Source organism: Lagopus muta, chromosome 6, assembly GCF_023343835.1.
Source record: "Lagopus muta isolate bLagMut1 chromosome 6, bLagMut1 primary, whole genome shotgun sequence".
Classification (NCBI taxonomy): domain Eukaryota; kingdom Metazoa; phylum Chordata; class Aves; order Galliformes; family Phasianidae; genus Lagopus; species Lagopus muta.
This window is the reverse complement of record NC_064438.1, coordinates 34,334,472-34,362,393: the sequence shown is the minus strand read 5'-3', so window position 1 is coordinate 34,362,393 and position 27,922 is coordinate 34,334,472. Positions and strand designations below refer to the sequence as shown.

At 36.4% G+C, this 27,922-nt stretch overlaps 1 protein-coding gene across 2 annotated transcripts in view; it reads right to left on the bottom strand.

The window, feature by feature from the left end:
- NUBPL (NUBP iron-sulfur cluster assembly factor, mitochondrial) overlaps window positions 1-27,922 on the bottom strand; it is an 80,178-nt gene that overhangs the window by 21,333 nt on the left and 30,923 nt on the right. For both annotated transcript variants that reach the window (XM_048948133.1, XM_048948134.1), the window contains exon 7: window positions 11,293-11,386. In XM_048948133.1, coding sequence (XP_048804090.1) covers window positions 11,293-11,386 — 94 coding nt within the window. The remainder of the gene's footprint in view (window positions 1-11,292; window positions 11,387-27,922) is intronic.

The following is a 27,922-nucleotide window of genomic DNA, read 5'->3' as shown; positions in this document are numbered from 1 at the left end:
GCACGGGACTTCACAGCAGGAGCCCTAGCATCTTAAGAGCCCTCCCAGTCCGCAAAGCACTGGGATAGGAAACCCTCAGATGGCTCCATGCAATCCATGTGCTGACTGACGGCATCTCTCCTGCATGACAGTCAGACATTTCCAAACATTGCCTAACAGCACATGTGAATGTTTTCGACCAGTATGCTTAACCTCTAGTTAAAAAGGAAAATACAATCTGGTGTTTCACTCCTGAAAAGCTGCCTCTCTCTGCCTTACATAATATTAGACTTAAGTCCAAAAACTGAACAGCGTATGTAACACATTAAGCAAACAATTTCCTATTGTTCTCTAAAACTCTGGAATGCAAATAATTTGCTGTTTTTCCTAAGCTGACCTGTTTCCAGTGATACGGCAAAGAATAACATGGAATCCTTTCCGCTACATCCACACTTAAACTGGTCTTTTCAATGAGGGGTATTTTACATTTTATTGCCAACACTGAAATACAGAGTTAATTCCACAAAATGAATACACCCTAACTGAAATGTAGTATACAATCTAGTAGCTCAGACTTAACAGCCCTGAATCTTTTAAATGATTTTTTTGTTGTTAAAAAATAATAGTAAAAATGAAGATCTTTGAATACTTAGACAAAAAGCTTCTTATAGCTGTCTTCTCAGACAAAACCAGGAAACTAGAATTTTCTGTTGAATGTCTATACATGCATGTTAGCTATCCCACACAACAAACTTTTGTCTACTTTTTTGTAGACAAAAATGTTCAGCATTCCCTGGATCTCCATGTAGCAGTTAACAGGCAGTCAGCAAAACTTAATTCCCCATTTTCTGGTCCAATATTTTTTAACAACTCAAATGAACGGCATGAAGTACAGAGGTTATGAACAATGAAAACATCCACTATAACCACAGGCAGTCCACGTGAAAGGTGTTTTTTATTGACAAATTCTCTTGCTAGAGAACCTCACATAAAGGGAGAAACTAATAAGATGAAATGATCCATTGGCATTTCACAGACTTTAGGCTGTCATGAATACCAATTCCCTTTAAAAAAAGAGCAGACTTCTGAGATACATGAGTTAAAACTAGGCTTGTAGACAGCCTGCACTTTTTTTTTCCATAGAATGAAAGTCTACACAATGAAGAATCTGCTTGTGCTGACACTATATAGGTCTCTTCTATTTTCCTTTTCACTCTGAAAAGGATTATGGATATATAGAAAAAACACTCTTTTTTTTTTTTTTTTTTTTTAAAGTTGTTACTCCACTTTATGAGAATAAAGAAATCTGAAATAATTCTCCCATTGACACTGAGGACAGAACATCTTTGAAAAAGAGGCAACATCATAGTGCTTCCTCTGATAGCCACTGAGGTAACCGTAACAGCAGCAGTACAAAGCCTCACTAAGACTATCTGCCAGTGGCTTAAGCAAGCAGAGAACAGCATTCACTAATCAGACTGGTAAGGTTGCTCAACAATGTGACACTTCCATAAGCAGTTTAAAGAAGGTTACTTTGAATTACTGTACTTTCATTAGGATTTGTCCTCTGGCTCCAATGCACTTTCCTGAGGCTCCAACTACTTAATAGAACCATCACTAAGTGATTTACTTCACAATAACATGGAAGATAAAGGACATCTCCCAATTTAAATTTCTTGAAATAAAATGTAAATTAAAGGTGGTCTCAAGGAAGCGCTACTCACCAATTCTAACCTAAATTCTAGCAAAATAATTCTAACAAAAATAACTTCCACAGTAAGTTACTGATTTCATTTACTTCTTGTTATTAGAGGTAATCCTGACTCAATTTTGAACATGCTAATTTAGGAAAGTGGAAGCACACTTCAGTTCTTTAGCAGCTTCTACCCTAGACTCCATTCATATATAATTTAGTAATGATTAAATTCTTAAAATAAACTGTAAACATGATACAAGTTTAAAAAGTTTATATTGCAGCCACCAAAGATTTACTGACTTGTAGAATTTGATGAGCCTTTTGAACTATTTATGAAATACCTGCTTGGTGAGTGATTACTTCTTTGCAATCAACTGAAACTCAGTAAAAAAAAAAAAAAAAAAAAAAAAAGAAAGACTGGAAGGGACTTCAAAGGCCTCCACTCCACTCCTAATATTGATATCTAAATCCATGGATAACCCACCCAAAACTCAAAGTGTAATTACTGATTAGGGAGAAGATCCAGAAACTTCATGGTCAGAAATCTGTGTTTCACATACAGACTAAAACAGCACAACCAGCTTGTACTGACTTACACCAACACACTTTAATCATACTTTCTCTCCTTGGTACAACTGCTAGACGAACAAACTCAACCTGAAGTTCAAGAATTTAAGTACTTAGCAGCATTATTTCCTCCACCAGCAGCAGAATATAGCAGAGAGATTTTCCTTGGTGCTCCCCTTCACTGAATAAATTTGCATGTTTAATTTGGAAAGCAATTCAAATGATGAGCAAGAAAGAACACAACTTCCCTTGCTGTTTCTGTTCTACATGTTTAATAGGAATATCAAACAGTCAAGAGTTATTTTGATCAACAAAGTAATGAAATATGACTGAATTCACACACACACTAGGTCTCTTGAAGCAATACGTGCAATGTTTACACAAGCTTGACTGAAGGAGGCAAATGAAGGCTGACAAATTGAACAGAGAGGTTGCAGAAACTATAATGTTATCACATTTCACATTAAAACATACCACAAATTCTGTGTTAGCAGCTGCATGGAGAATAATTTCTATGCCTTAAGCATACTGAGGATATCTACCTTAAACACATTTACGTTTAACTGACATATCTACTTATTCATGCATTTCATTTATTTTTGTAACTTCATCATATTTCAGCTGGCAAAAAGCTGATGCACTTGGCATTAATAAAAACTATGCTAACTCTATTTTGAATACTTAGCATGCATAATAGGGAGACGGAATGAACAGTGGGTCTAGAAGACTGATGTTTGCCTTTTTCCTTAAACCCCAGGTGCTTACTCCCAGTAAAAGAAACGTGTGCTCATACAACACTGGTACTCACCTCACTGGTGGACTGGTGCTTAGGAAATTAGGAATACTGACAAAGCTTTAAAGTTATGGATATAGAAAACATTACCTCTATTCAGCATGTCATTAAGGTTTGCATTAGACACCTTGGATTACAAGGCACAAAGTGGTATCTCATCAACCCTTTGATATAGTCTATTTGAACCTAAGCAAACCCCATGGGCTTTCTTTCAAGGAAGTGGAAAAAAAGCCAGGCAAGTCTAAAAAACAGCTAAGTTTATAAGATCCACCTTAGGATGAGAAGAACCACTCTAAAATAGATTCCTTGTGTTGTTCCCCTGCCCCCCTCCAGTATTTACAAATGCAGAACTCATAACCAGGCTATGACTCCCCCCACCAACACTAGATTAATGTCTAGATGATATCACCCTAATTTTATACTAGCTTAGTAAATAACATCAACTAGAAAACCTGTGGAGTGAGAAGTAAGAGTCCAGGAAGACTGACAGAGTTCTGAGAGAAAAAATACAGAAAGTTATACTCATCTCTCTAACAATCACGCCTGTTGATACACAGGCACCAAACACTCTTGCAGACGCACATCCACATAGCTGCCACAGCCTGATCTGACTGCAACACTCATTTATTTTTTGTAGCTTTTGGTACATCTTCCACTGCGTCAATTTTAAACATCCAGGCAAGACTTACAAGTTATAAATAGCCTAATGAACTTGAATCATCTCTACTGCAGATCTTCACAGACTCTCTTGCTTTCTGTTGAACTTCTTGTTATTTCATTGATAAAATATGCCTACAATTATAGCACACAGTTTACACTTGAAGATGCAGAACAAGCTATTGCAAGAACAAAGACTAGTTTTTGCTAAGATTTCATCTGGTAATGCTTAAAGTTGTACTAACACTGAAAACATGCCCATCTCCTTGGGTGAACTGTGTAAAGGAGTTCCTTCAGCTTCTGCATGCAACATTCTCATTGCAACTAGGAACATGAAAAAAACATTAGCATGACTTTCCTTTAAGGGATCCTTGAGACTCATAACTCAGCTCAGGACTGTCCTGAAGGCTGGATCCTGGCTGCGTCCCACTTCCAGCTTACATCTGTCAACTACAATTTTTTTTACAACAGTAACAAACTACTTTATTGTACAACCTACAGTTATATGAATACAACCATCAATCCATAAAGAGCCAATGTTGTGATTGAAGGTTTTCTTGCTGTTCTCTTTTAATCCATCCAAAATTTATGCCTTTTTGCTTTCCTGCAGTTATTTAAAATTTCCGAATATAGCATGAAAGAAAGACTAAATCTCCAAGGTCACCTGAAAAAAGTATTAAAATGTGATACTAAAAATATTTGCCATTCAAAAACAGATGAAGTAAAATTTACCATTATCAAAAATCAAGATGACTTCCACAAAGAATCTTCAAAAATTTACCATAGAAATGAACAATGCACTTCCTACATAAAAGAGGAAAGAAAGCTCAAAAATTGAGAAAAACATTGTGCATCATTGTTAGATTAAAAGGAAAGAAGATCAGATGCCTTGCAACTATGATTTGCATCAAAGAAAGATTTTCAACAAGGGGCAAATAGACACTTGCACAAAGAGCAGTGACAGAATACAGATACACCTCCCATCAAAGTATCTGCTACACACAACTTGCATGGCTGCACTGGTTGGGGTTTTTTTTTGATCATCTCTCTTCAGGAAAGAGAGGAAAATGGTGTCATACCTGCTCAGATTGCATTTTTTATTAATATAAGATGGCTCCTTTTCCCCCACAACTCTTTTTTCTGCTAATACCACCAATAACTTTTTTTTTTTTTTTTTAAAGATCATTAACATTGTTTTCTTTTTAAAATTATTTGAAAAATCTTTCCTCCCCCACCTCCCCCCGCCCCCTTTCTAATGCTTCTTTCTGAACAGACGCTCTGTTTATTAACTGGAACTTCCTGTTCTTGTACATTATTACATAGTAAGGCAGATCCAGTCCTGTCTGCATGGGGTTTACATGGCAATGTTTTGATGCTAAACGATTTGCAGGGGCACCTCTGTGAGCAGAGTCCAGCAGTGCCCCATGTCAGACCAGAGCCAGCTCCAGCTGCTCCCAAGGGGACTTGCCACTGACAGAGCTGAGCAATGAGCAACACTGTGTGTGCCTCTGGCACAGCAGATTTGAGAAAGGGAGAAACTACTGTGGGTGAGAAAACGTGACAAAAACCACCCTGCAGCCACCAAGGTCAGCTCAGAAGGAGGGCAGGAGGCGCTCCAGACAGAGAGCAGAAGTTCCTTCCTGCACAGGAGAGGCCCATGGAGGAACAGGTTGTCCACCTGCAGCCCATGGGCACCATGCAGATTTCCACGTGCAGCCATAGAGGAGCCCACGGTATCACAGTAGATGGTGTGGAGGAAGTATAGCCCATGAAGAGCACCTGCAGGAGCAGTTCCAGGCTGGAGCTGCAGCCCATACAAAGGAGTCTGCAGCGGAGGACTGGGGGAGCTGCTGCCCACATGGACCTGTGCTGCAGCAGTCCACTCCTGAAGGATGGGCCCCACGGTACAGAGCCATGCTGGAGCAGTACTTGAAAAACTGCAGCCTGTGGGAAACCTAAGCAGGATCAGTTCAGGGGCATGATCCCATAGGAGGCACATTAAGCTGAAGCAGGGGCAGAAAGACCATGAAGAAACAGCAGAGATGAAGAATTATGGATTAATCACAGCCCCCTACCACTACTACCTACTACACAACCTACCTACTCCTCTTTTACTGTGTACCACTAGGAGAAGGAGGTGGGAGAGGATGGATTACAGAGGAAAGTGATTTTAGCATGCTTTTTGTTTTTCACTGTTCTGGTCTGTTAGCAATAGGCAATAATTCTATCTCCCTCCCAGTGTTGAGTATGTTTTGCCCATGACAATAATTGGTGAGCAACCTCTGCATACTCTCCACCCTTGAGCCTTTTTCCATGGTATTTTCTCCCTCTGTTCCTTTAGGGGGGAGTAATGGGGGTTGGGGGGGTGATGCAGTGAGTTCAGTTGGCTGTCACTGTGAAACCACCACAGAGGCACGCACTGCTGTAACAGTCTACAAGTTGTCTACAAGGCTGCACCTCTGGTCTGCGTGGTACTGCAATAAATATGAATATTTTGGTTCAGCAGTTTGGCACATAACAGTTAATAATATGCTTTCAGAATTACTGAAAACAATTGGCATTCAAGTTGGTAATATACCTCTACCATTCCTTCCTCAATTTACACTTTTGAACAACAAAAAAAAATATTGCTATGACTTTTAAAGTTTAATTAGTAAAAATATGCTTTTCTTTTGTTTTTAAGTCAGTCAAAAATCCTATTTATCACAATTTTCTAATAACTCCTTTTTGACACAAAATTCCTTTGGTAAACATTCAGTAAATATCCAAAGACAACATTCAGGAGTTGATTAAGATCTGTGTATTGGTGAAAAACTGCAGTCATTTAGGAAAACTACACAATTTGCAGGATAAAGCAACAACAAAAAAAAAAAATGGTGGGATCTGTGTGCTGTATAGGTTTAAAATGTAAAAGGTGATGGATGCCATTCCCTATACGGCTAGCAATGACAATGCTTCTTTTTTATGGAACTTGAAACAAAACAAAATAGTATTCACATTGCTTATCTCAACTAATAATCTCTAACTTTCAACAGCAGCCTTTTTAAAGCTTTTAATAATAAGCTTGTTATAATAACATATGCTTTGTGTGGAGAAAAAATGTTACTTTTGAAAGATTGCAAAATTAATGCACTGAAATAAAACAATGCCTTTTACCATTAGGTCTCCTGTATAAATTCACCAATGTATCAAGTAAAAGACTGTTCAGCAAGATGTGAAATTCTTGGTTTGCCTCAGCCCCCTTCCTACTGACCAGCTGTATATTTCTAATGGCTTTCACTGCCATGGCACCTTGAGGTCCATAGAAAAAAAAACAGTCATATGACAAAGTTTAGCAAATGAAATGACAATTCCAATATTAACCCAGAGCCAGATGTCAACTGAGACAGTGTCATCTCTAAAGCTGTCAAGCTGCCACATTTGACTAACACTAACTTCACTTTAACATTAATAAAGAACGGTCAACACGCAGACTAACACAGTTAACAGCCTCCACAATTCAGCTTCTGAAGGAGGAAGAAGTGCTTGTGTTAACAGGGCACAGGAACCCTTTAACAACAGGTACATTCTCCTACCCATGCATTAAGCAGCAACAGGTCACAAACAAAACCTTTCTGTCCAAGCTGATCTAGGATTTCTATGTGGAAAACAGACTAGCATATGAAGAAAGAAGCCAGAGTGAAACAAAAACATCTTCCATGTTTCTAAGTAATCATTTCTTATCTGCTAGTTTATTGAATGCAAGCATGAGAAAAGCTACAGGTGATTAATGAACAGTATGCTAAATAACTGCTTGTAAGGTGACTAAGAATAATAAAACAAAAAAAATAATCACAATAGTTACCTTGGTTGTCATTTTAAAGAATAACTGCACACACACAAAGCTGCCATTTCAACTGAAATTGCATGAGGCTGATATTCTCTTTAACGATGATCAGAATTAAAATATATATTTTGTTGTACTATGTATGCCTCTAACCTTTCTGCAAAGAAAATATCAGGAGTTGTGACGCAGGATGAAAAGTTATTCTAACATTAAGACACAGTACCCTATCACACATCCCATAGGTTCATCTCTTATTGACCAGTGTTGCAATGCTACAGATTTACATGTCACATCTGAACAACCCTCCCCTCTGCCATTGCTCTTTATCACACCCACAGAAAAACTTGGTCAAGTAACTGGCAAAAAAATTCATGCAGGTTCTGTAAATTTATTTAGAGAAAATATTTTTTTTTCCTGCACTGTTCCTAGGAAGCCACAGACAAGTAATGAAAACATAATGCAAATACTGTATCTCACATATGCATGCATGCAAATCAAAGTACAACTTTCATGCAAACTAGATAATGCACTTCTGAATGTACTTAACTAGGATATATACACTGTCTCTGAGGAAAGAAAAATTATCCTGCTAATACCATGACTGTCCAAGTATTCTCAAAGGAATAACAAAGAACAAGAAAACTGAAGCGGAAACAGAACAGCACAACAACTACTTTCTGTAAAACTAAAAAATAAACAAAACAAAGAGAGCACATTGTTTGGAAACATGAATTGCAAATGAAGATAGAGCTCATTAAAAAAAAAAAAAAAAAAAAAAAGCAGAATCCTGTAAGCTGCTCTAAAGACATCAGCATTGAGATTTGTGACACTATCTTCTGAACCCTTGAAAGCAAAAATGCTGAAGGAAATAAAGGTATGCTAAACAAGGCCATGGAGCCTTGAATCTGCAGCAACCAATTAACCAGAGTAAAAAAGAAAAAAAGTACAGTCAAATTTGTAATACAAAAAAAGAAGCACTTCCAAAAAGAATGAAAAATACCCACAACAGACAGCAGGGGAAATTCTATATAAATTGCTAAATTGTAATCCATGTTAGAACACGTGGATTTATAAATCTTAATCACTGTCTGCGATGCCTGTGTTATTCAAAAACAATAGACTTATTTTCACACTAGTTGAATGTAAAAGAGTTGACCTCAGCTAACACGCTGTACTACACCAACCAAACTGAAAGACTGAAATCAGTCTTAAAAATTTAAAAAACACCCTATAGTTCATAGTTTGAAGAGGCATGGGAAAGGAATTATTCTCCCTTATGGCACGTAAAGAGAATCTGTACTGCTTGTTCTTGGTTTTAAGTAGTTTCCTTTATCTTAATTCAACATCTTGTCTATTTCGACTTAGCTCAAAATTGAAAAGGTACGAAAACCACATGCTTATGACAACCATATTTAACTGAAAACTTACTGAAATATTGAATAAAAAAATGAATAAATATTTACTCTTAGTTCTTCAATTTGTTACACTCACACAAAAATAAGAACATTGCTATCAGCAAAAAAAATCTTTTTTAAACATCTGTTACTTTCTGAGAAGCCCCATTAGGAAAAAAAAAATTCATCTATAATTAAGGTTTCCATTTACTGATGCAGTATATCAATTAGAAACGACTTTGATCTTCCATAAACATACTTGAACGCAACTTAGAAATCTAGGAAATGCAGGACTAAAGCGCGTCCTAACACCACTCTTCCGTAAGAGAGGACAGTGCAGTAGCACCACAACCAGAGACACTTCTAAAGGCAGTACAGAATTCTGGGGAAAAATGGCATAAAATCTCAAGAAGATCAAGGATCTATTGATCTGTTTGTGAGTGAAAAGCAATCAATAATATAACACCATATATTAAAAACAACTCATAATGTACACCTCTTGGATTTCATAGTTTTACTGCCTTTACATACAAGATTTAATGTGAAATTCTACCTCACCAAAAACTTCGTGCCACTGTTATACTACACATCATTGCTAAAAACCTTTATAGTAAAAAGCCCTCCTGATCTGCTACCAGTACTCTGAAAGTAATGCCTACTTTATTATGCTGGCTGACGACATCACAGGCAAATTTTGATTGGATGGCAGTAGAAGCTGAACATTACCACCAGCATTCCATTACATTTTGTTGCTGTACGAGAGATGGCAGTAGAGGGGCACTCTGACAAAATGGCATCTAACATGGAAGTGAAGAAAAGGTGTGGAACTGAATTACTTCATGAGGAAAAAATTGCAGCCACTGACATTCTCATCAATGCTTCCTGAATGTTAATGGAGACCAAGCAGTGAATGTGAGCACAGTGAGGCAGTTGGTGGTGCATTTATGCACTGGCAACAGCTGGTCACCTCCTCTAGTGCAGACCTGTATGAGCATGGCATGCAGGCTCTTATTCACAGCTGGCAAAAATGCATTTCTAAAGGTGGTGACTGTTGAAGAATAGTCTTTGGTAGCTGAGAATTTGCTCTATCAAGTAATGTCATCGTGACGATCTTTGTAGCTGTTGTAGTTTCCATGGAGATAAACAGGAGACATTAATTCTGTACTGACCTATGTGTGCAATGTGCACTAAGTTCCAATACCAAGAGTTGGTCTTAATGATGTTTGTGGGTCCCTTCCAACTCACAATATCTACGATTCTTTGAGAAAATGGGCTTGACTCATGATTTTCTTCTTGTCATACATTTGAGGTCACAAATAAGCAAAAACAATAGAAGACTCACACTTCTTAAGTGAAAAAGTCATTAAATCCTTTGTCACAATTCTGTTGATTTGTAACCTTTCACCACTCAACACAACCACAGAGAGCAGAGTAAACCCCCTGAGATAATTAACAATTTGGGGGCAACAGCATTGCAGCTGGATTAACATTTGAGTTTCATATGTCAAAACATTTAGGTTTTTCTAAACTTGACGTCATGGAAGCTTGTGAGATATCACATAGCTTTAGCACTAGATGCAACTTTTTCAGACATTCAAGCTTGTAGATATATGAGTAACTATCATTACCACACAAGACTGCACCTTACAAGATAAACATACTATTTGCCTGATTTTAAAATGACTCCCTTCATCCCACTAAGGTCTTAATATTCATTAGACAGGTTACAACCAATTGCTTTTGCTGAAGTATGTCAGACAGGTAAGACCATTACACTCTATCAGATCTCATGAGATGCTAAGCAGATCCTTTCACAAGCAGTATTTTTAACTCCTGCTTACACCAACGGGATTAGAAGGCAATCTCAAGACTGATTTGTCAAAGTTCGTACCACCTACAAAAATTCAAATTCGTAACACAAGAGGAAAATTAATGCATCAGTGCATTACAGTGCTGCACAGTTTAACTGAATACATGCTGTGCATTAACAGCATTGCCAGCTTCTAATTAAAAAGCAATCATGAAGAAAAACAATATTATTGTATTAACATTAATATGTAGCAGCTAGAGACAAAGGAACTACTTTTCTGTATTAGCCTTAACAGTCTTCTGCACACCTGCCTTCCTTTCCAGAATACTGAAATAGTTGACTTCTCAGTCTTTAAGAAACTTAGCTCAAAAGAATGCAACACAATATCAATATAGACATGCTAAAAATCCCTGGCAGTACTTTTTCCCATCACTAAACTACTGACACAATAGTTACTTAGTGTGTTATAAAAACAATTAACAGAATTTTTACCATCATTATTAAAAATGACTTCTCTAACGCTACCAGACTTAATTTCAAATCTCAGAAACAGTCTTATGATGCACATACCTGCAATTGGAATATTCTGCGAGATTGACAGCTGTACATCTCCAGTCCCAGGTGGCATATCAATTACCAAATAGTCCAGTTGACCCCAGTCAACCTAGAAGAAAACAATAAAATATATGTTGGAGTTTTGAAGGGTTTTTATTTAAGGCACTCTGAAGGACACAAGGACTGAAATAAAACATGCTATGTAGAACAGGTAAACCCAAGGACACCACAAAGAATGATACGGAGACAGTGTCATTTGTTGTGAAACAAATACTGCTTAGGAACTATTTCCATCAATTTTTGACTAATTTTGCTTACTACTTATCAATTCTTTGAAATTATGTACAATCTCCTCAGCAATCCTTTTTTGGTTGTTTCTGTGAAGTTATTCATGCATGGAGAACTGGTGCATGGTACTGAATGTGCTACTATTTACTAGAAAAATAGCTGTTTATTAAAAAAATGATTTGTTCAATCAAAGTCACCAGGTATAATACACAGATCTACAATGTACATAAGACATCACAGAATAAATCAAGACTAATGGGGCATCAAATGAGAGTGATGAAAGGTCATAGGCTCAAATTCCAGAATTGCTGTGATTATTTATGTTCTTGACCAGTACAGACTTCCTGGTGAGCTAAATAACTCTCCTTGAAATACTGGGTACTTCAGTGCTCATTCTCTGTAAGCTCCAATGCAGGGGAGCTGTTGAACAATGAAGCCCCTCCTAACCCAGGAAAGGAAATAGTACTACTCCATTTTATGTAAAGCCAAGCTATGCTTTGCCTAAACATTTCCCAGTGGCTAGCTAAGCCTCAAGAGACCCACGATCTGACTCTGACACAGTGTAGGTTAATACTCTTCCTAGCCAGCAATACTGATATGAGGTCTTTTGTCTCTGCAGTATGGAAGCTTTACAAATCATAGCCACATTAAAAACAATGAAGATGCATAAATGTCTCCCCTCACTCTTCTTGTCCACACAGACAATGTGATTAGATGCTGTATATAATTCAAACTACAGATGCAGTCTATGACCTCCACTAAATAAGAAAATGCCAAACAAAAATAGAATTTCATCTTCTTTTTTATTTTGCACATTTCCTTAGCGTCAACTGAACTGCAAAAGCAATTGCCATTTTTGCCTGTTGCCAGTTACTGTTCTGGAGTGTCAGACTTTCTCAAGGGAATGTTCACTGAGTCTTTGTACAGATGAAGATGCCGGAGAAGCACAAATGACACTAAATCCAGCCCACGAATACAATGTAGCAGTCCAGCAAGAAACAGAATGGTTCATGGCTGACTGATAAAGACAGAAGATTTCAAAGCACTTCCTGGAAAAAGAGGACGGGTAAGGTGAGTTACCAAATCTTACTTCTGGCATCTAAACTAGGACTCTGAATTGATACCAGGCCCTCCTCCCTTTCCTCGTTTCCTTTACAAACGCTGCAGGAACATTAAATAGTGCCGAAGACCATTTCTAGCTAAACAGAAAATGCTACTTTTTTAACCACAGCAAACACCGCATATTCTTTTTTACATTTGGTGTTGATCTATATTATAATACTATAAATATTTTGTCAGTGAAAATGACCTGTGCTGAGCAGATTTCTTAAGTAATTAACATTCATAATCATATCAAGATTATAATTCCAAGGAAAAATCTCACTTATGTGCAGAAGTGTACACCCTAAACATAAGCATGAGATACAGAAGCCAGATTTTAAATATGTATCATTTTTACTTATTTTTATCTTGTTTTTTAATTAGCAATATTAATTACGTAGCAGTGCTTGAAGATGTCTCCTTTTCCAGATAAAATTACCTGTGCTCACATGAAGGCATGAAATTTAAATTTCAATGTTTCTTAATCAAAAATTAACTATTACAAAGGTGACAAATTGAAAGGTTATTGATACAGATGCTATAAAACAGCAGTAGCTTACAGCAAGAGAAAAGTCAAAGTCCTTTAAGATCTTCAGCTGAACACATCTGCCATAAAAAGGTGCATATTTAAGTATACAAGAATAGAGCCTTCACAATAATCACAGCTATTTTGAACAATAAAGTAGTGAGTGTTTAGTTCATACAAAGGATTACATCAAAATGACTTTTTTCCCTTGTGCCTTTATAATGCATGATCCTGGCATCCTTTGTTAAGCCCAAATTTACCAGTCCACTCATCATGTTCTCCTTCCTTAAACCCTTCCGTGGAAACTTCAAATAAACTCATTTTTTGCCTTCTGCCTTGCAGCAAGATGCAGTCCTGAAATACATGCAACTATTATTCTGACTCTCTTACCTAGTCTGCCAAAACCAGCTATGGTTGTAGAAAAACTTAGATACTGAGCAGTTTCTAGTTCTTTACTACATAAGCTCAGCTTCAAGCATCACCTCAAAGAATATTGCAAAATAGTTAAAAAAAAAAAAAACAAAAACAAAAAAAACAACAAAACAAAAAAGACAACCTTTACCACCTTTACCAGGGATGAGTGAATAAGCTGTTTTCAAAATTCTCTTTGTAGAATGGGAGAAAGAGTACAGAAATTTGAATGTATCAGTTATCTGCCTCAACCTTACTTAATAAGTGACCCCGTAACAAGAATTTCCTGGATTGTATTATAAGTAATGATTTTTGTTCAAGTTATAAACCTCTGTGAACAGATGTTAACAATGGAATTTTAAGCACATGGTGAAACTCATGGTAAATCTCATTGCTAGGCAACAGAAAAAATACTCTTAACACACAGGCCAATTACATTATAACGCTTTAGTAGTTTATGGCACTGAAATCACCTTATTTCTTTATTTTCTTCAAATTAATGGATTGAAAAAATTATAGCAGAACACAATTTGATGAAGATAATTCCTATAAATCTGACAAAAAAAAAAGAGAAAGTACACCAATATAGCAGCAGTGTAAAGGACATTTTGCTGCTTTACACAGTAGCAGCAAGACAGGCTCTTGTCATGCTAGATCAAAACCAAAACAAGAAATATATCTAGAAATGCACGTGTTGAATATGTACCAGAATCATCCTCTAAACAACTTAGAATTGCATCAGTACAACAACTGCTGGAGGTTGGATACCAAACTGGACTGGAAAACTGCTCTTTATTAAAAATATATTTTTAAATTGTTAAAAAGATCTAAGCTAGTGTTTTTGCCTGGGAGTGAAAAATATCCTGTAGCCAGCACGGATCTATTCAGACGCAGGCTGGAGAATTCTGCACCTCACCACATTTCACTCTGCAGACTTCCACTTACTGCAGAATAGGAAAGTGATGAACATTGGAGTTCGGTTTCTTCTCCAACACTCCCACAGGAGTAATGCAATACGACAGGCTTTTATTAAACACGTTACTGAATATAATTTGGAAGGTGTAACTATTCATTATAGAAATGCACACATTATTAAATGAGGAAAAAAAATACAAGTCTTTTACTAAATATTGATAAAACAAAAAAAAAAAGAGAGAGACATTTAATTAACTTAAAATTGCAACATATAATCATAGGAGTGGCATTCTGAAGTCTCTTACTGACATTATTTCAACATTATTAAAATGGTATGTATAATCAAGCTGTGATGTAAAACACAAATTTGAATGCAAATCCTGTTTATATGCAAGAATTTATCAACCCAGGATCACCAGTCCTCATATTCTATGGTTCTAAGTGTGCCTGCATGCAAACGCCCTTACATACAAGTGAGCTCAGCTTAACAGCACTTTACACTAAAGGAGTTTCTTTTGCAAGCATTAAGCAGACAGCAGTTACAAAAGCCTGCCTTGTAGCATCTGTAACCTGTCAGCACCTCCACCGATGTCTAAGAGTGCTAAAACCTTCAACGTTCTAATATATACAGTGTGCAAAACATTTCAAACCATAGAAATATAATTTTGCTTTCCTTAAGTACATCATTCATCTTTTTTAAAAAAAGCTTTAACTTGACATTTATTGTTAAGCAACATAATTAAGTGCCATGTGCTTCTGTGTTTTTTCCCTTGCTCAGAAACACCATGAATGCTTCCATGTAAATTACTTGAATCAATCACTGTTTATGTGACAATTCATAATCAAAGCACCAGATACGCATTTTGAGCAAGGGTTCCAAATAGCAAGACAAACCTCAGAGTATAGAAAAAAATATGGCATTCTGCTGAGGAATTAAGCCCGAGAATCCTGTGTGCATTAGGTAAAAGTGGCAGAATATTAGCATAGAAGAAGGATTGCTGCTTGTGGTTTTGAAGTAATCCTGGTGTTTGGTAAATAACAGAAGATATTCTTTATTTGTTCTTACTAAGAGGAATACATGCAGAGTTTCAATCAAGCAGCACTGCAGGTGCAGACTTGGCAGCAGTCAGCCAAGCTCTGAACACCAGTATCAGAAAAGTTAAAAGCTACATTGCAGACAGCCTAAGGTCTATTCCTGCCTACCTCCCCACCTCCTAACAACTGTGTTGGGTATATATACGTGATTTAGTGCAGGCAAACAGCTGAACAGAACAAGGCTCAGAAAATTTGTTGTAAACTCAAAATGAATATGTACAGAAGTTTTCATATATCTGTTAATACATGAAACAAACATTAAAAATTAATTCCCTGAAAATTTACTTAAGTAGTCTGTCAAAGACATAGACAGTGGGGATTAAAATGCAGCTTCATGTTACATGAAAACAGATTATTCATAGTATGATAAAACTTACAATACTGTAATTAAAAAGTACCTATACTCACGAATATTTGATAAACTAAAGAACAGGAGATGCTCAGTCCTACAGAAATGCTCTCTCCACTACTGAAATAATTACTTGCACCATAGCAGCTTCTTACACTATAGCAGGAGATTCCACAGTGCTTAATGCAACTTGACACTTTCTGAATGAAGAACACTGCTACTCTGACTTGTCCTATGAAGCTTAACCAATCTTGAAGACTTGCAATTTAACACTACAAAAAACCAATGCACTGCAGTAATTCAAATTCCCTCTAAGGTATTTTTAAGCAGTCACTTTTTCTTTTGCCAAAGTTTGGAGAGAAATTGGGGTGAAGTCCAAGAACAGTTTTCTCCAATGATTTCTGTAAGGAGTAGGAAATTCTCCTATTCTTCTCGAATATAAACTTGAAGTGCCTAGAAATCAGAGCTGTGTTCAAGTCAACCACTGAAATGGGAACTGGCCTCCTACTCTCTGATTTTTTTTTTTTTTTTAAATTTTTTTTTTTAAACAGCATTAAGATCTGAAGGCAGATGAAGAATATGATGCAGTAAGCCTGAAGTTCCTGTCACCCTCACCAATACAACCTACAGGTTAACCCACCTAAATTATCACATCCCAGAAGACACAATAACAACGAGTCTGAGGATAGGGACACCAGGCTCCTACCCAACCACAGGAAGACCAACCAAGGCTGCAGCCTCAGAGGCACTGAGATGTAGAGCAGTTTGACATGTCCTCAAGAATCTGTGGCTGGTCACTGGAGATAACTGAAAAGGAGTAGCTGCGTGCATATCCACAACAATTACTGGAGATAGCACCAGCAATATTGTTTATAAAAATTTTCCACTACATTTGAGTTACTACTATGGAAGAGCCTTTGTGAGATGAAACTCTTATTTCACAGTGATTCAAAACATTTGCTCTCTAAAAGAAGACAGTTTGAGAAACAAACTGTGTTATGCAGTCAGTCTTGAGATTGATCATTCTGCTGCTGCTCTCTATCCTTGACCCACAAACAGCCTGTACTATATAACACAGAACACTTTTCTTCAGAAATATACCTTCTTCCTGTTCAGTGATATAAAATTGTCTGCAGCTCAGCTTCTCAATAATGATGTCTCCACGATTATTTTCTGAACAATTTTCCCTTCTCATGCCTTTCAGCAATAAAGTTAAGCAAAAAAAAAAAAAAATTAACATAAACCTAAACAAATTGGAAGAAAGTGAGTATCACATCATCCAATTACACTAATAACCAGGTTGGTGCAATTGCTTTACAGATATCACCTAAACAATTAAGCCTCCTAGAGCTCTGCCTAAGCACAGAGGGACATCAGCATTATTTAACCATCAGTCCCAAAGTTAACAAACCACTTCTGAGGCAGTGTTATTAGGAATCCATTTCAGCTCATAAGATTTACATATGCTGTCTGCATAATAGATACCAAACGGGAAAAATTTATTAAACCAACCCTCCACATATAATTTAGCCAGTATTTCTCTAACGATGTTAAAAGCTGACGTATAATTCAAGACTGAAAGCCTAAGCTATACAACAGAAAGCTGTTTGCCTAACAGCCTTTAAAAGTCATTTCATGTCTTCAAACTTCAGTTTATATTCTGATTTTAAAAAGTAACTCTTCATTTATTAATAGGTTAATACAGGCACAATTCTGCGACTCACTGAGAAGCTGATTTTACATTAGTACCTAAACTGAAAAATATTAAATTTAAAAAGTCAAAAAATCCTGTTAAGCGTATAATGCTTTTTTGTACAGAAATCAGGATTTCAGGACACAAGTCTTAAAGACCTTCAAGAAAACGATAACAGAAGAAAATAACATCATATATGTTGTTCAGATCACTTAAGATGCTGAAGAAAGCTCTCCAATATTACCATAAAGAGAGTAATATAAGAATTGGAAAAGAATCAATTAGATGTAGATCACTGAACTGAGGCCAGAGATAGTAAATCTCAATACAGAGCTAGATTTTCTGTCTGGTGAGATGTTATCTAACCTCAGAATAAGCAGCCTTGAGTTGAAACATTAATTTTCAGCAATAAAATGTTACATGCATATGTTTCAGAATAACCTGTTTTCCCACAAACATTGACAAAACTCTACTGTCTAAACTTTTATGTACTTAAAATTCACAAGCATATGCTCCCTAGTCACTGAATTCTGAATAGTCTACCCTTGCTAATGAAAATAGCATTGGACTCTACTCAGCTTACCCTGGAGTACAATAATCAATGCATCCAACAAGAAACAAGAAATCACAGCAAGGCCACATAATAAGTATACGGAACCTTTCACTTCCACAGGAAGACTCGAGGGGATGAGAGAGTGAAGAGAGTATAAGGGAGAACACAGGCAAGAGCAAGCAAAATCCCTGACTCACTGGGATTCTTAACCATAGACTGTGGGCTGATACAAGTTTTCTGTTTAATGAACTTCCTTTAGGTTAGAAATGAGCAAAGCTAACTACATACAGATTGTATTTACAAACAGTAGAATACAAAACGTGTATTAAAAGAGCAGACAAGATATAACAAGCATAAATAATTCTAAAAATTGTGTATACAATTGCAAAATGTAAATAACTTCAATTTAAAGATGCACTTACTGTTAGGGTAGTCAAAGCATTTACCATGGATTAGACAAAAAAAAAAATCTATGGAAGTTTCATACATAAGATTGCCAAAATAACTGCCATGCTTGCAGATCCATACTTTTACATCCACCCATGCCCTCAGTTCTAGTTCTGAAACAATAAGTTAGAAGTAATCTGATTATTTGTAATCTACGTTATTTTTATTAATTTATATTATTTGTAATCTGTTATTCGTAATCTAAAGCTAATTAAAATAATTTGCTGAAAATGCTGATACCATGAGTCATTAAGTGATTACTGTCAGGTTCTGTATTTTCATCTCCATTCTAGATTTTTATTCAACTCCAATTCTTACTTCTTAATTAATATACAGAAAAAAATACTTAAAATGAGCACTGATTTAACTACATGGAAAAAGAGACATATTCCAAAGGCATAATTCTGCTTTAAACTATTTTTCTTTTAAAAGACATTGCTGATTGAGCAAAAAAAAAAAAAAAAAAAAAAAAAAAAAAAAAGCCAGAAAAATGGTAAGGTTTTTCAGGTTGGCAGAAAACAAACAAACAAACAAACATTAATCTTCGGTATCTTTAGTACAATTATTTTATATTTGTGTCAGTCATGTAGTAAGTGAGAAATAATCACTTTCTGCAAAGAATATAGGTACAAAACCTGCACACAGACCCACATTTATTTTCTGGGAGCAAAAGAGATACAGAACGATGTCATAGGTGAAGAATCAGTCTCTCAAAATTTCAACGGTCAGAATGGAAGCCAACTCAATTGAAAAAAAAAAAAAACAAAACAATTTATTAACTCAAAAAAAATCTGTTAAATTCACATATTATTTACAAAGTAAATTTGAGTGATGCTAAGCAATCTATTAATGGTGTGAGAGCAGGACAGTACCCTTTTGAACAAAATATGAAAAATGTCAAAAATGGAAAAAAGTAAAAGAAAAACAAACCATAAAACAAGCAGTATTAGTGAGAGCCTACACATTCACATTCAGAAGTAACCCAAATTGAAGATCTTGACTGCTTAACAAGTGAATGCAGCTACAGCTGAAGAAGGTACAGAAGTGGGCAGACCAACTCCTTCCTCACTTACACATATCTCCTGATCTTCTTATATTTTTGTGTTTGTGTTATTAGTGTTAGGTGTCAGAAAGCTATTTACTTGACTCGGCACAGCAAAGTCCAAAGTGACAAACTAGCTTGAGAGTAATCAAACTACAATTTGCCAATTGCCACTTCAAACATATTGGTGTCCTTTGGCAAAGCATTACTTACTAGTAGAAAATATTATTATCCTAAGAGTACAAACTGAGCTGTAATTTCAACTCTAGCACTCATAAGGAACGTTTAGAAAAGGTACGTTGAATTTTGATTTTGTTTCCTTGTTCATAGTTAGGAAAAATCTCTGTACTGCAGTATTTCTTTACCTTTTTCATCATAGCCAATATTTACCAGTGTCCCTCAGTCAAATGTCCTACATCCATAATTACTTCAGTTTACTTTTGAAGTACAGTTTTAATGACACAAGGACAACATATCTGACTTAATAATTAGGAAGGCAGCGCCCTAAACCAACACATAACACCTCATAAGCAATTCTTCTGATTCACAGCAACTCAAACTGTGAATTATGAGAGTTGGGTGCCTGTAACCCAGAGTAACTTGGATGTTTGAGTCAAAACCACGCACATTTTCATCATAAAATAGACAGATAGTGAAAAGTCTTTTGCAAATACCAAAATCTCTGCTGTGCACCAGGTGTCAACCAGACACCCTTTTGGGATCCAATAATTATATACAGCCCTGTGAGAGAGGAGCCCTACAGTCTTACAAGACCCATCAGGCAAACATGTTCAAAATGAAACTGTCACTGTTAACACTGAATCCAACACAAAGCTGAATACTCACAGCCATTTAAAAACAAACTAAAGCCAGAATACTGGTTCTGCTGCTGTAATTGTGGGTTTTTATATCATAATTAGATATATGAGACAATTCATACAAAAGATGGAAGGTATGAGATTTATTTTCTCAAGCAGGTGCCATTTATCTTAGACACCAGACAAGGAAAATAAGAGTCACAGGAGCAACCATGACCCTATACATAAATTCAGTTGTCTAATCTGGGCTACACATAAGTGCTGAAATCCAGGACACACAGAAAGCGAGACATCTCATAGGCTTTTCCTAAGACAATATTGCTAATTTCCAGCCTGTAACCCTCCCACCTTTGACCTTAACACTGCTAATTTCCATTTATTCCACATCAAGCTTCAAACTTCAGAACTCTATGATACCATACGTGTTTTGCTAATGCAACAGCAAAGAGTCTGAAGGTATCTCAAGGATGGGAAAATAATCTGTCAGCAACGCTGGGAATGACAAAGGAGGCATTCATACCATCCCAGATAGATCCAGTTCAGGCTTTTCTTTGACTTTCAAACTCCATTCCTGAAGGCCAGGCACCCACCTTTCAAGCACTGCCACACAGTGTGCAAGTACAGCAATGAAGATAACCACACTCTTTTTTGCATTTAACTTACAAGATCTACCAAGACTCCCTTATCACTTCAGAAGAATGGAAAGAGTGGAAAAGCAGCATATAAGGTACCTGTAACACTTGATATTTTGTGAAGTCTCATGCAAATAATAAAAGCTTCATTTAGGAAAGAAAATAAATTGTGCCTTGTCTTTTCTCAGTTTCTCTGCCACCAATATTTCTGTTTAGCAAACACTTCTGAACATAATTAAATGGCCACCTCTTTCCTTACAGGACAAAGCACAATGACATTTTTTTTAGGCACAAAGTTCTGAACTTTGCTGAAGAGAGATAATGCAATCCTTTAAACCTTAAAATAGTTTTCTTTAAAGCTTCAGGAATAAAATACAAATATATGTAAACCAGTATCTGTTCTAGCCCTAAAGCAGCCATTTTGGAAAACTAGGAGTTCCCCTCCATTTCTTCCTGCCTAGTCAAATCCAGAAGAACAGCTGCATGTTTTGCATTTGTTTCATTTTATACAAAGGAGGGCAGACATGCATACCTGTGCAATTTGTGCTGGAGACGAGACTACTGGAAGCAGAGCAAGGAAAACATTCTCACAGCCTGTTCCCACAGCAGTAGCTGCACAGTCATAACCATGACAGCTGAGGTACCAGGCCAAGAAATGTTTGCTGTAAATACATTTTCACTTACTTGTTAAGCTTTTTCTTTTTTTTTTTCCTCTCCTTTCTTTTTTACTTTTTTTTTTTTTTTTTTAAATCCTTAAAAGCAGTTAAAATACACTTACTGCAAATGCTTCCAGTTCTGCACTAAGTTGCTGGCTAATGTTTTTGTTTTCTTCTGGCTTTCCTTTCATTTCTTTTTACAATTGCTGATTTCTTTTAGTGACTGTAATCCTTTCTCATATCAGCTGCTAACACAAGCCAAGTAAACCAACAGGCATCTATATAAATCTTATTTACTTCATAAGGGGACGAAAGGCAACAAAACAGGTTTTGTAGCTTCAGTTGGAAACAAAAGAATCAAGTCTACATTCATTCAATCATACCTTTCCTAAAATATTCAGGAATGCATCACAAAGGCGTGACAACAGGAACGCTGCAACTTCACAAGGCAACTGGGGGGCCTGGGATAGATAGGAGGAGTTTTCAATCTCCTAGATATTTCCTGAATTTAATGCTTAGCTTCTCATCTCCAGAAAGTACAATCATTTCCCTTGCAATATGTACATACTGGCTCGAACTGGTTTAGGCAGTTCTCTGTGAACAGACAAGGACTTGCAAAGTGATCATTAGTATTTTTGCAGATTAGCATTGACTACACAAATAACTCCTGTAACAGGCTTTTCTAAACATCAACATTACGAACTAAAGCTACGAACTAAAGCTTAGTTTCAAACCCACTGGCTTGAGAAGAAATTTGCTTATTTTTCCTTTAGGCTGTGCAAAAAAAATGTAACAAAAATCAGGATAGACATTTTGTTAATAAACAAACTCTTTATAAGGTGTAAGAGAATCATCTTATCTTGCCCTTGAAAAAGATTCCTTAAATTTAATGATGTAATAAGGCGTGTCTCTTAACTTTCCTTCCTTTTAAATGAAAGCTCATGGAAGATTTAAATCTTTCTTTAAAGAAAAACTTCACAAGCACTGAGTTGCTTTCTGTGATCTGCTGGTTGGGCACACAAGCCCATGAAGCACAGTCTTAGGAGTTTATCACAGCATATCTTGCTGCAAAATGTGGCCAGCATTATTACTGAGTTATGCCCCCTTTCTCAATGGTAAATATCGACCTTTCTAAGTAAAACAAATAAAAAGTATCAAGGATACTCTGTACAATGATTGTCTGAATCTTTTAATTTTTGTACTTTGGATCATAAAAAAAATAAACAGAAAAGCATCCTGACTCCCTCAAGGTGCAACTGTTTTCATGTTCTAAAGAACCCTGATATCTCAGCTTTGCCCCCTCCCCCAGAAAAGACTTTAACCTGGACTAAAAACATTTTATACTGAACTCAGGCTAAGATAACTCAATAGAAAAATAAAGCTCAAAATATAATTTTAAGATTGTTGAAATGCTGACAACATTTTTTTTTCTCCAATGTAGTGACACCTGGTGAGACTACCATATTTTAAAATTATGCACTGTTAAGTACAAACATCTTTGCAGTTTATTATGTAAACACAGCTTTGTTTAGTTTTCTGAAATGTAAACTGTAAATATCCTACTACAGGCTTTCAGTTCTCCATTACTTGCAGACTGGATAAGTACATGAACACTGCAAAACAATTCAGTGTTGAATCTAAAATCTAAAATGAAAAACACTGCAAAAAAAACCAAAAAAGCAAAAATGAATATTCTGCATTTAGCATACACACTTTGGGTACATCTATTTTGTTCATAAAGAGACAAGCAAAGATGGACTGTAAATACATTGAAATGCAAAAATATGATAAAATACTGATCACTGTTCAACCTTCTGAGAACTTCTGCCATGATTTCCCAGTACAGTACCTCTTTCCTTTCTTATCTCTACAATCTACTGGCAGCACAATGTAAGTTAAATGCCTTCAAGGGAAATCACTTGACAGAGTGTCTCTCCTAAAGCAAAAAGTGTTAAAAACGAGACTCCAAAAAAATCTTCCTGCTTCTTCCTTTGCTGCAGTGTTAGGCTTTTTTTCCCCCTCTCCAATTGGTCTTTACATTTACAATAAGAATAATTTTCATCATTGACTCAGTACTGCTATTCTGGGGATCTTTTCAATTCACTCAAAATATAGCTGCAAAAAAAAATCAAAGCCATCAACTTGTTATTGTTGCCTTCCTCCCAATCCAAGACTTCTCATTCTCTGCTGAATCCTAGTTCACCAGTCCCTCTCATCCACCCCATTCATTCTCAGTAATTTCATAGTGATGAAATGCAGCTTTTTTTTTTCCCTCCCACACCACTAATAATTCCATCTTTCAGCAAGCCCCACTGATAATTATCAATAAGTGATTAAACACAGTAAAATTGGAACTTTATGTCAAATCCCACATCATACATCTGAAGGTTAATGAAGAAAACCTGTTTTTGTTATCTTACTAACCCACAGCTAGGACCTGTTCTTCTAAAGCACTGGCAAAGAGTCTGAAGGTATCTCCAGGAGGGGCAAATAACCTCTCAGCAATGCTAGGTATGTGCTGCTGAGGTGCATTCCCACCATCCCACCAGGTGTGGAGTGGGATGCTCTCCAGATAGCTCTCAGGCTTTATTTGACTTAACTCTGTTCTTGCACACCTTTCAGGCACTGCAGCATTCAGCACAGCAATACACACGTCCCTGTTTCATCTAGCCTACAGCTACTAGAAAGAAGAAAAGACTTCCTTATCACTGGGGAAAAAAGGAAAAAAAATCCCAAAACAATAGGGTGGGAGACTGGCATTAAGGGTCTAATATCTTTATTGAAAAAAAGTTCAAAATAAGGAATAAGAATTCCTATTCACACATTTGCTATCTTTCAAATCCATGGCTTGCTCTGCTCCATAGTCCATTACCAACCTCATTCCAGCTTTCTTTTCTTCAACCTTTCTTCTGAAACCTTAGGACTTAACATTTAATCTATATGTTTAACCTCATATTTCCGCATCTTTTGTTGCTATGTTAAATTTAGGTGACAGGATTAAAATAATCATCACCATTATCAGCCTACGGTTCTGCATACCCTCAAACTTCCACAAGGTCTATACTGCATTCTGGCTATAAACTACTGAAGCTGAAGCAAAAAAAACTACATTAAGTCTTTAGCACTACCTTGTTTATGGCACTGCTACTCAACTCTAAGATGTCTGAGAGACCAAGACACCCAAGCCAGGTATACTCATTTTTAAATGTCCTTCTACATCAAGGTCCTTGTATCACACCTTCTATTTTGATAGGATATGTATACATACATTTAATTAGCATTTCATATTTAGAATGCTCATTCAAGAGATAATTTGACTTTATTTATTCTTTGTCTCTTCCTTCTGATGCAGCACCTCTCAAGTGGCCAAATTACTGGAAAAGCTACAGAGGAAAATAAGTTCTCATTATTGTAGAACTTGCTCATATGACTAAAAGACTTAATTATATATTTATTTTAGCAATGACTGTCTAGCTTCATGATTAGGGCACCTAGATGAGAGAGACACCTTCTAACAGTTTTGACTGAACACTTTAGCCAGCGATCTTCTCATTAAAAGACCTAGCCATTTCCTCCTGTCTGAGCTGCAGCCTTTAAAAAGTTACATTCAATTACTCAATAAGCAGTTGGATACCTATTTTAGAATTAATCATAGAACAATTTAGGTTTGGAAAGGACGTTGGAAAGTCATCCACTTCATCCTTCCACACAAAGCAGAACTTAGAACAGATTACTCAGAATCTTGTCCAGCTTAGTTCTGAATATCTTCTGAAAGAGAGCATCTACAGTCACTCTCGGCAAGCTTTTTAGACATATGATTGCTTTCACTGTTACATAATAATAAATCATACTATATAGTGCAATTTGTGTTCATTACCTTTGTGCTATCACTGCGCACATTCAGGAAGCATCTACCTCCCTTTTCTCTGTACATATCCAGTAGGCAGTTGAAGACAGCAGTTCAGATCTCCCTTTAACCTTCTCACAAAATCAAACAGATCCAATTTTCTCAGTGATTTCACTCATTACATCTTTCATCCCCCTTATCATCTTGATGGTTCTTCACAGAAGAAGATACAGGTAAATTAGCATGTACCATCAGAGGTTAAGCAACTATGCACATATCTACAAAAGATGTTTAGACTCTGATTATCAATTGTGTCCCTGGCATTCACCACATTTATATCCAAATTAAGAGCTAAGCAGTTTGGATGGCTAACAGATTTTTATATCATGGATATATACACATACTTTGAAAACCTGGAACACAAAATTTATTATGCTCAATACAATAAATGTATAATAAATATGAAAAACTATAAAAGGAAGAAGCTTAAATTTACTCGTGTATGGGGCTGCCAAATCACGGCCTGAACCTCTGATTGATCACCTGAGGCAAGCAATGAGTCAGCCGCAGGAGCACAGGTGAAGGCAATTCACCTGTGCTGCAGAAAGGGGTGGAGCCTGGCTCCACCTCTCCTAGACCCATTTAAGAGCTGGCTACCAGCAGGGAAGGATCTCTTCTGGAGATCCACTCCATCAGAGTTTACCATGCGAGCCCAGGATAGGGAGAGTGTCCTTCTTTCCTACTCTAGTATAATAACTACATCAGCCAAACTCCTGGATATACTGTATCATCTGTATATTCATTGATTGTACAACATGGAAGTTGTAAATAATAGTCTTTTTATTTCCATATTTTTTTCTGTGAAGCAGTAACTCACTACTGCACTGAACACCATATTTATACACAATAAAATCTCCACAGTCCCAAAAATACTGCAAAACAAAATACACAAACTCAGAAACCAAAAAGGACAAATTTTAAGAAACCATACTAATCAATGAGACAGTTCAGCACATAATACTCACCTGCCTTTTAGTGTTCTTGTAATATACTGCTTTCATATAACTCCTAATTTAGAACCTCTTCCCCTAGCTATTCAAATGTTTTAATAAACAGAGATAAGCAAGATGGTACAAAACAATGAAAACATATGTTAAAGAATTTACGAGATTTAATACATCCATTTATAATCAAAAGTTAAATGAGATCAGACTAATGTACAAAGACACCATATATTGAATGTTCTACTGACAGAGCACTCATGGTACAACAGTAATATTTTTTTTTTTAACCAGGTACAAATACATTTGCTCTCAATATCTTATCTATTTTTCTTGCCTCCTGCAAGCAGTGCAGCATTATGTATACCTAAAATAAATTATACTTAAGAAAAAAAATTGTCCCTGAATCCATATATGCAATCTCTCAGAGTTAAATGGTTCAAAGGAGAAAGTAGTAGATACACACTTCTGAAAGAGTGGCCAACTGCACGTAATAACTTATTTACTAATGAATGTCAAAAAAGAAATAGCCTCTAATTCCATTACTATAATTACCTCTATGTAGATGGACAACTACAGGCAAGGATCAAAAATCCTTAACAGTATAGCTGCTATAGTTTTTGCTTGCCAAGAATATTTTGAAACTTAATCTAATCCTGAATCATTTTACATTTTCAGGGTTCCATTCTCTGTGCTGTTGCCTTTATGGCAACTTTTTCATGGAGGCTCTTAAAAAACCCCACACCCTACAACCTACGGTCCAATAAATTCCCTTTTGAAATATTAAGTAATTTGTTTGCATCTCCCCTTCTTCCAATCATGATACTCTACAGCTATTTTGTATGATAACTAAGCATTAAGAATTATGCTATAAAAAAAAAGATCCACTTGCATACACATACCTCTATACAAATGTTACCACCATTACTTCTGTTAAGCGTTGGTTTCAAATCAACTCTTCTCTTAGCAAAGACCAGTTCCAAAAGTAAAGTGGCACAAAGAACTTCCATGTCTAGCCAAACTGTACAATTGTAATAGCCACATAAACAGTTACAGGGTTTTTTGCTTGTGATTTTTTAAGGGCAAGACTAGATCTTAGGAATACAGCCCTAGTCAACCTTGGGTTTCTCTAATAAAATCATTTTTGTGTTCTGCTATGTTCTTTCAGCATCTATCTACAGGGGATGAAGTTGGTCCATGCTTTTAAGTGCAAGGCACTGTTTTCTTTCATTCATGTGCAGATGCACTGCGTTGAAAGGCTTGCATCATTT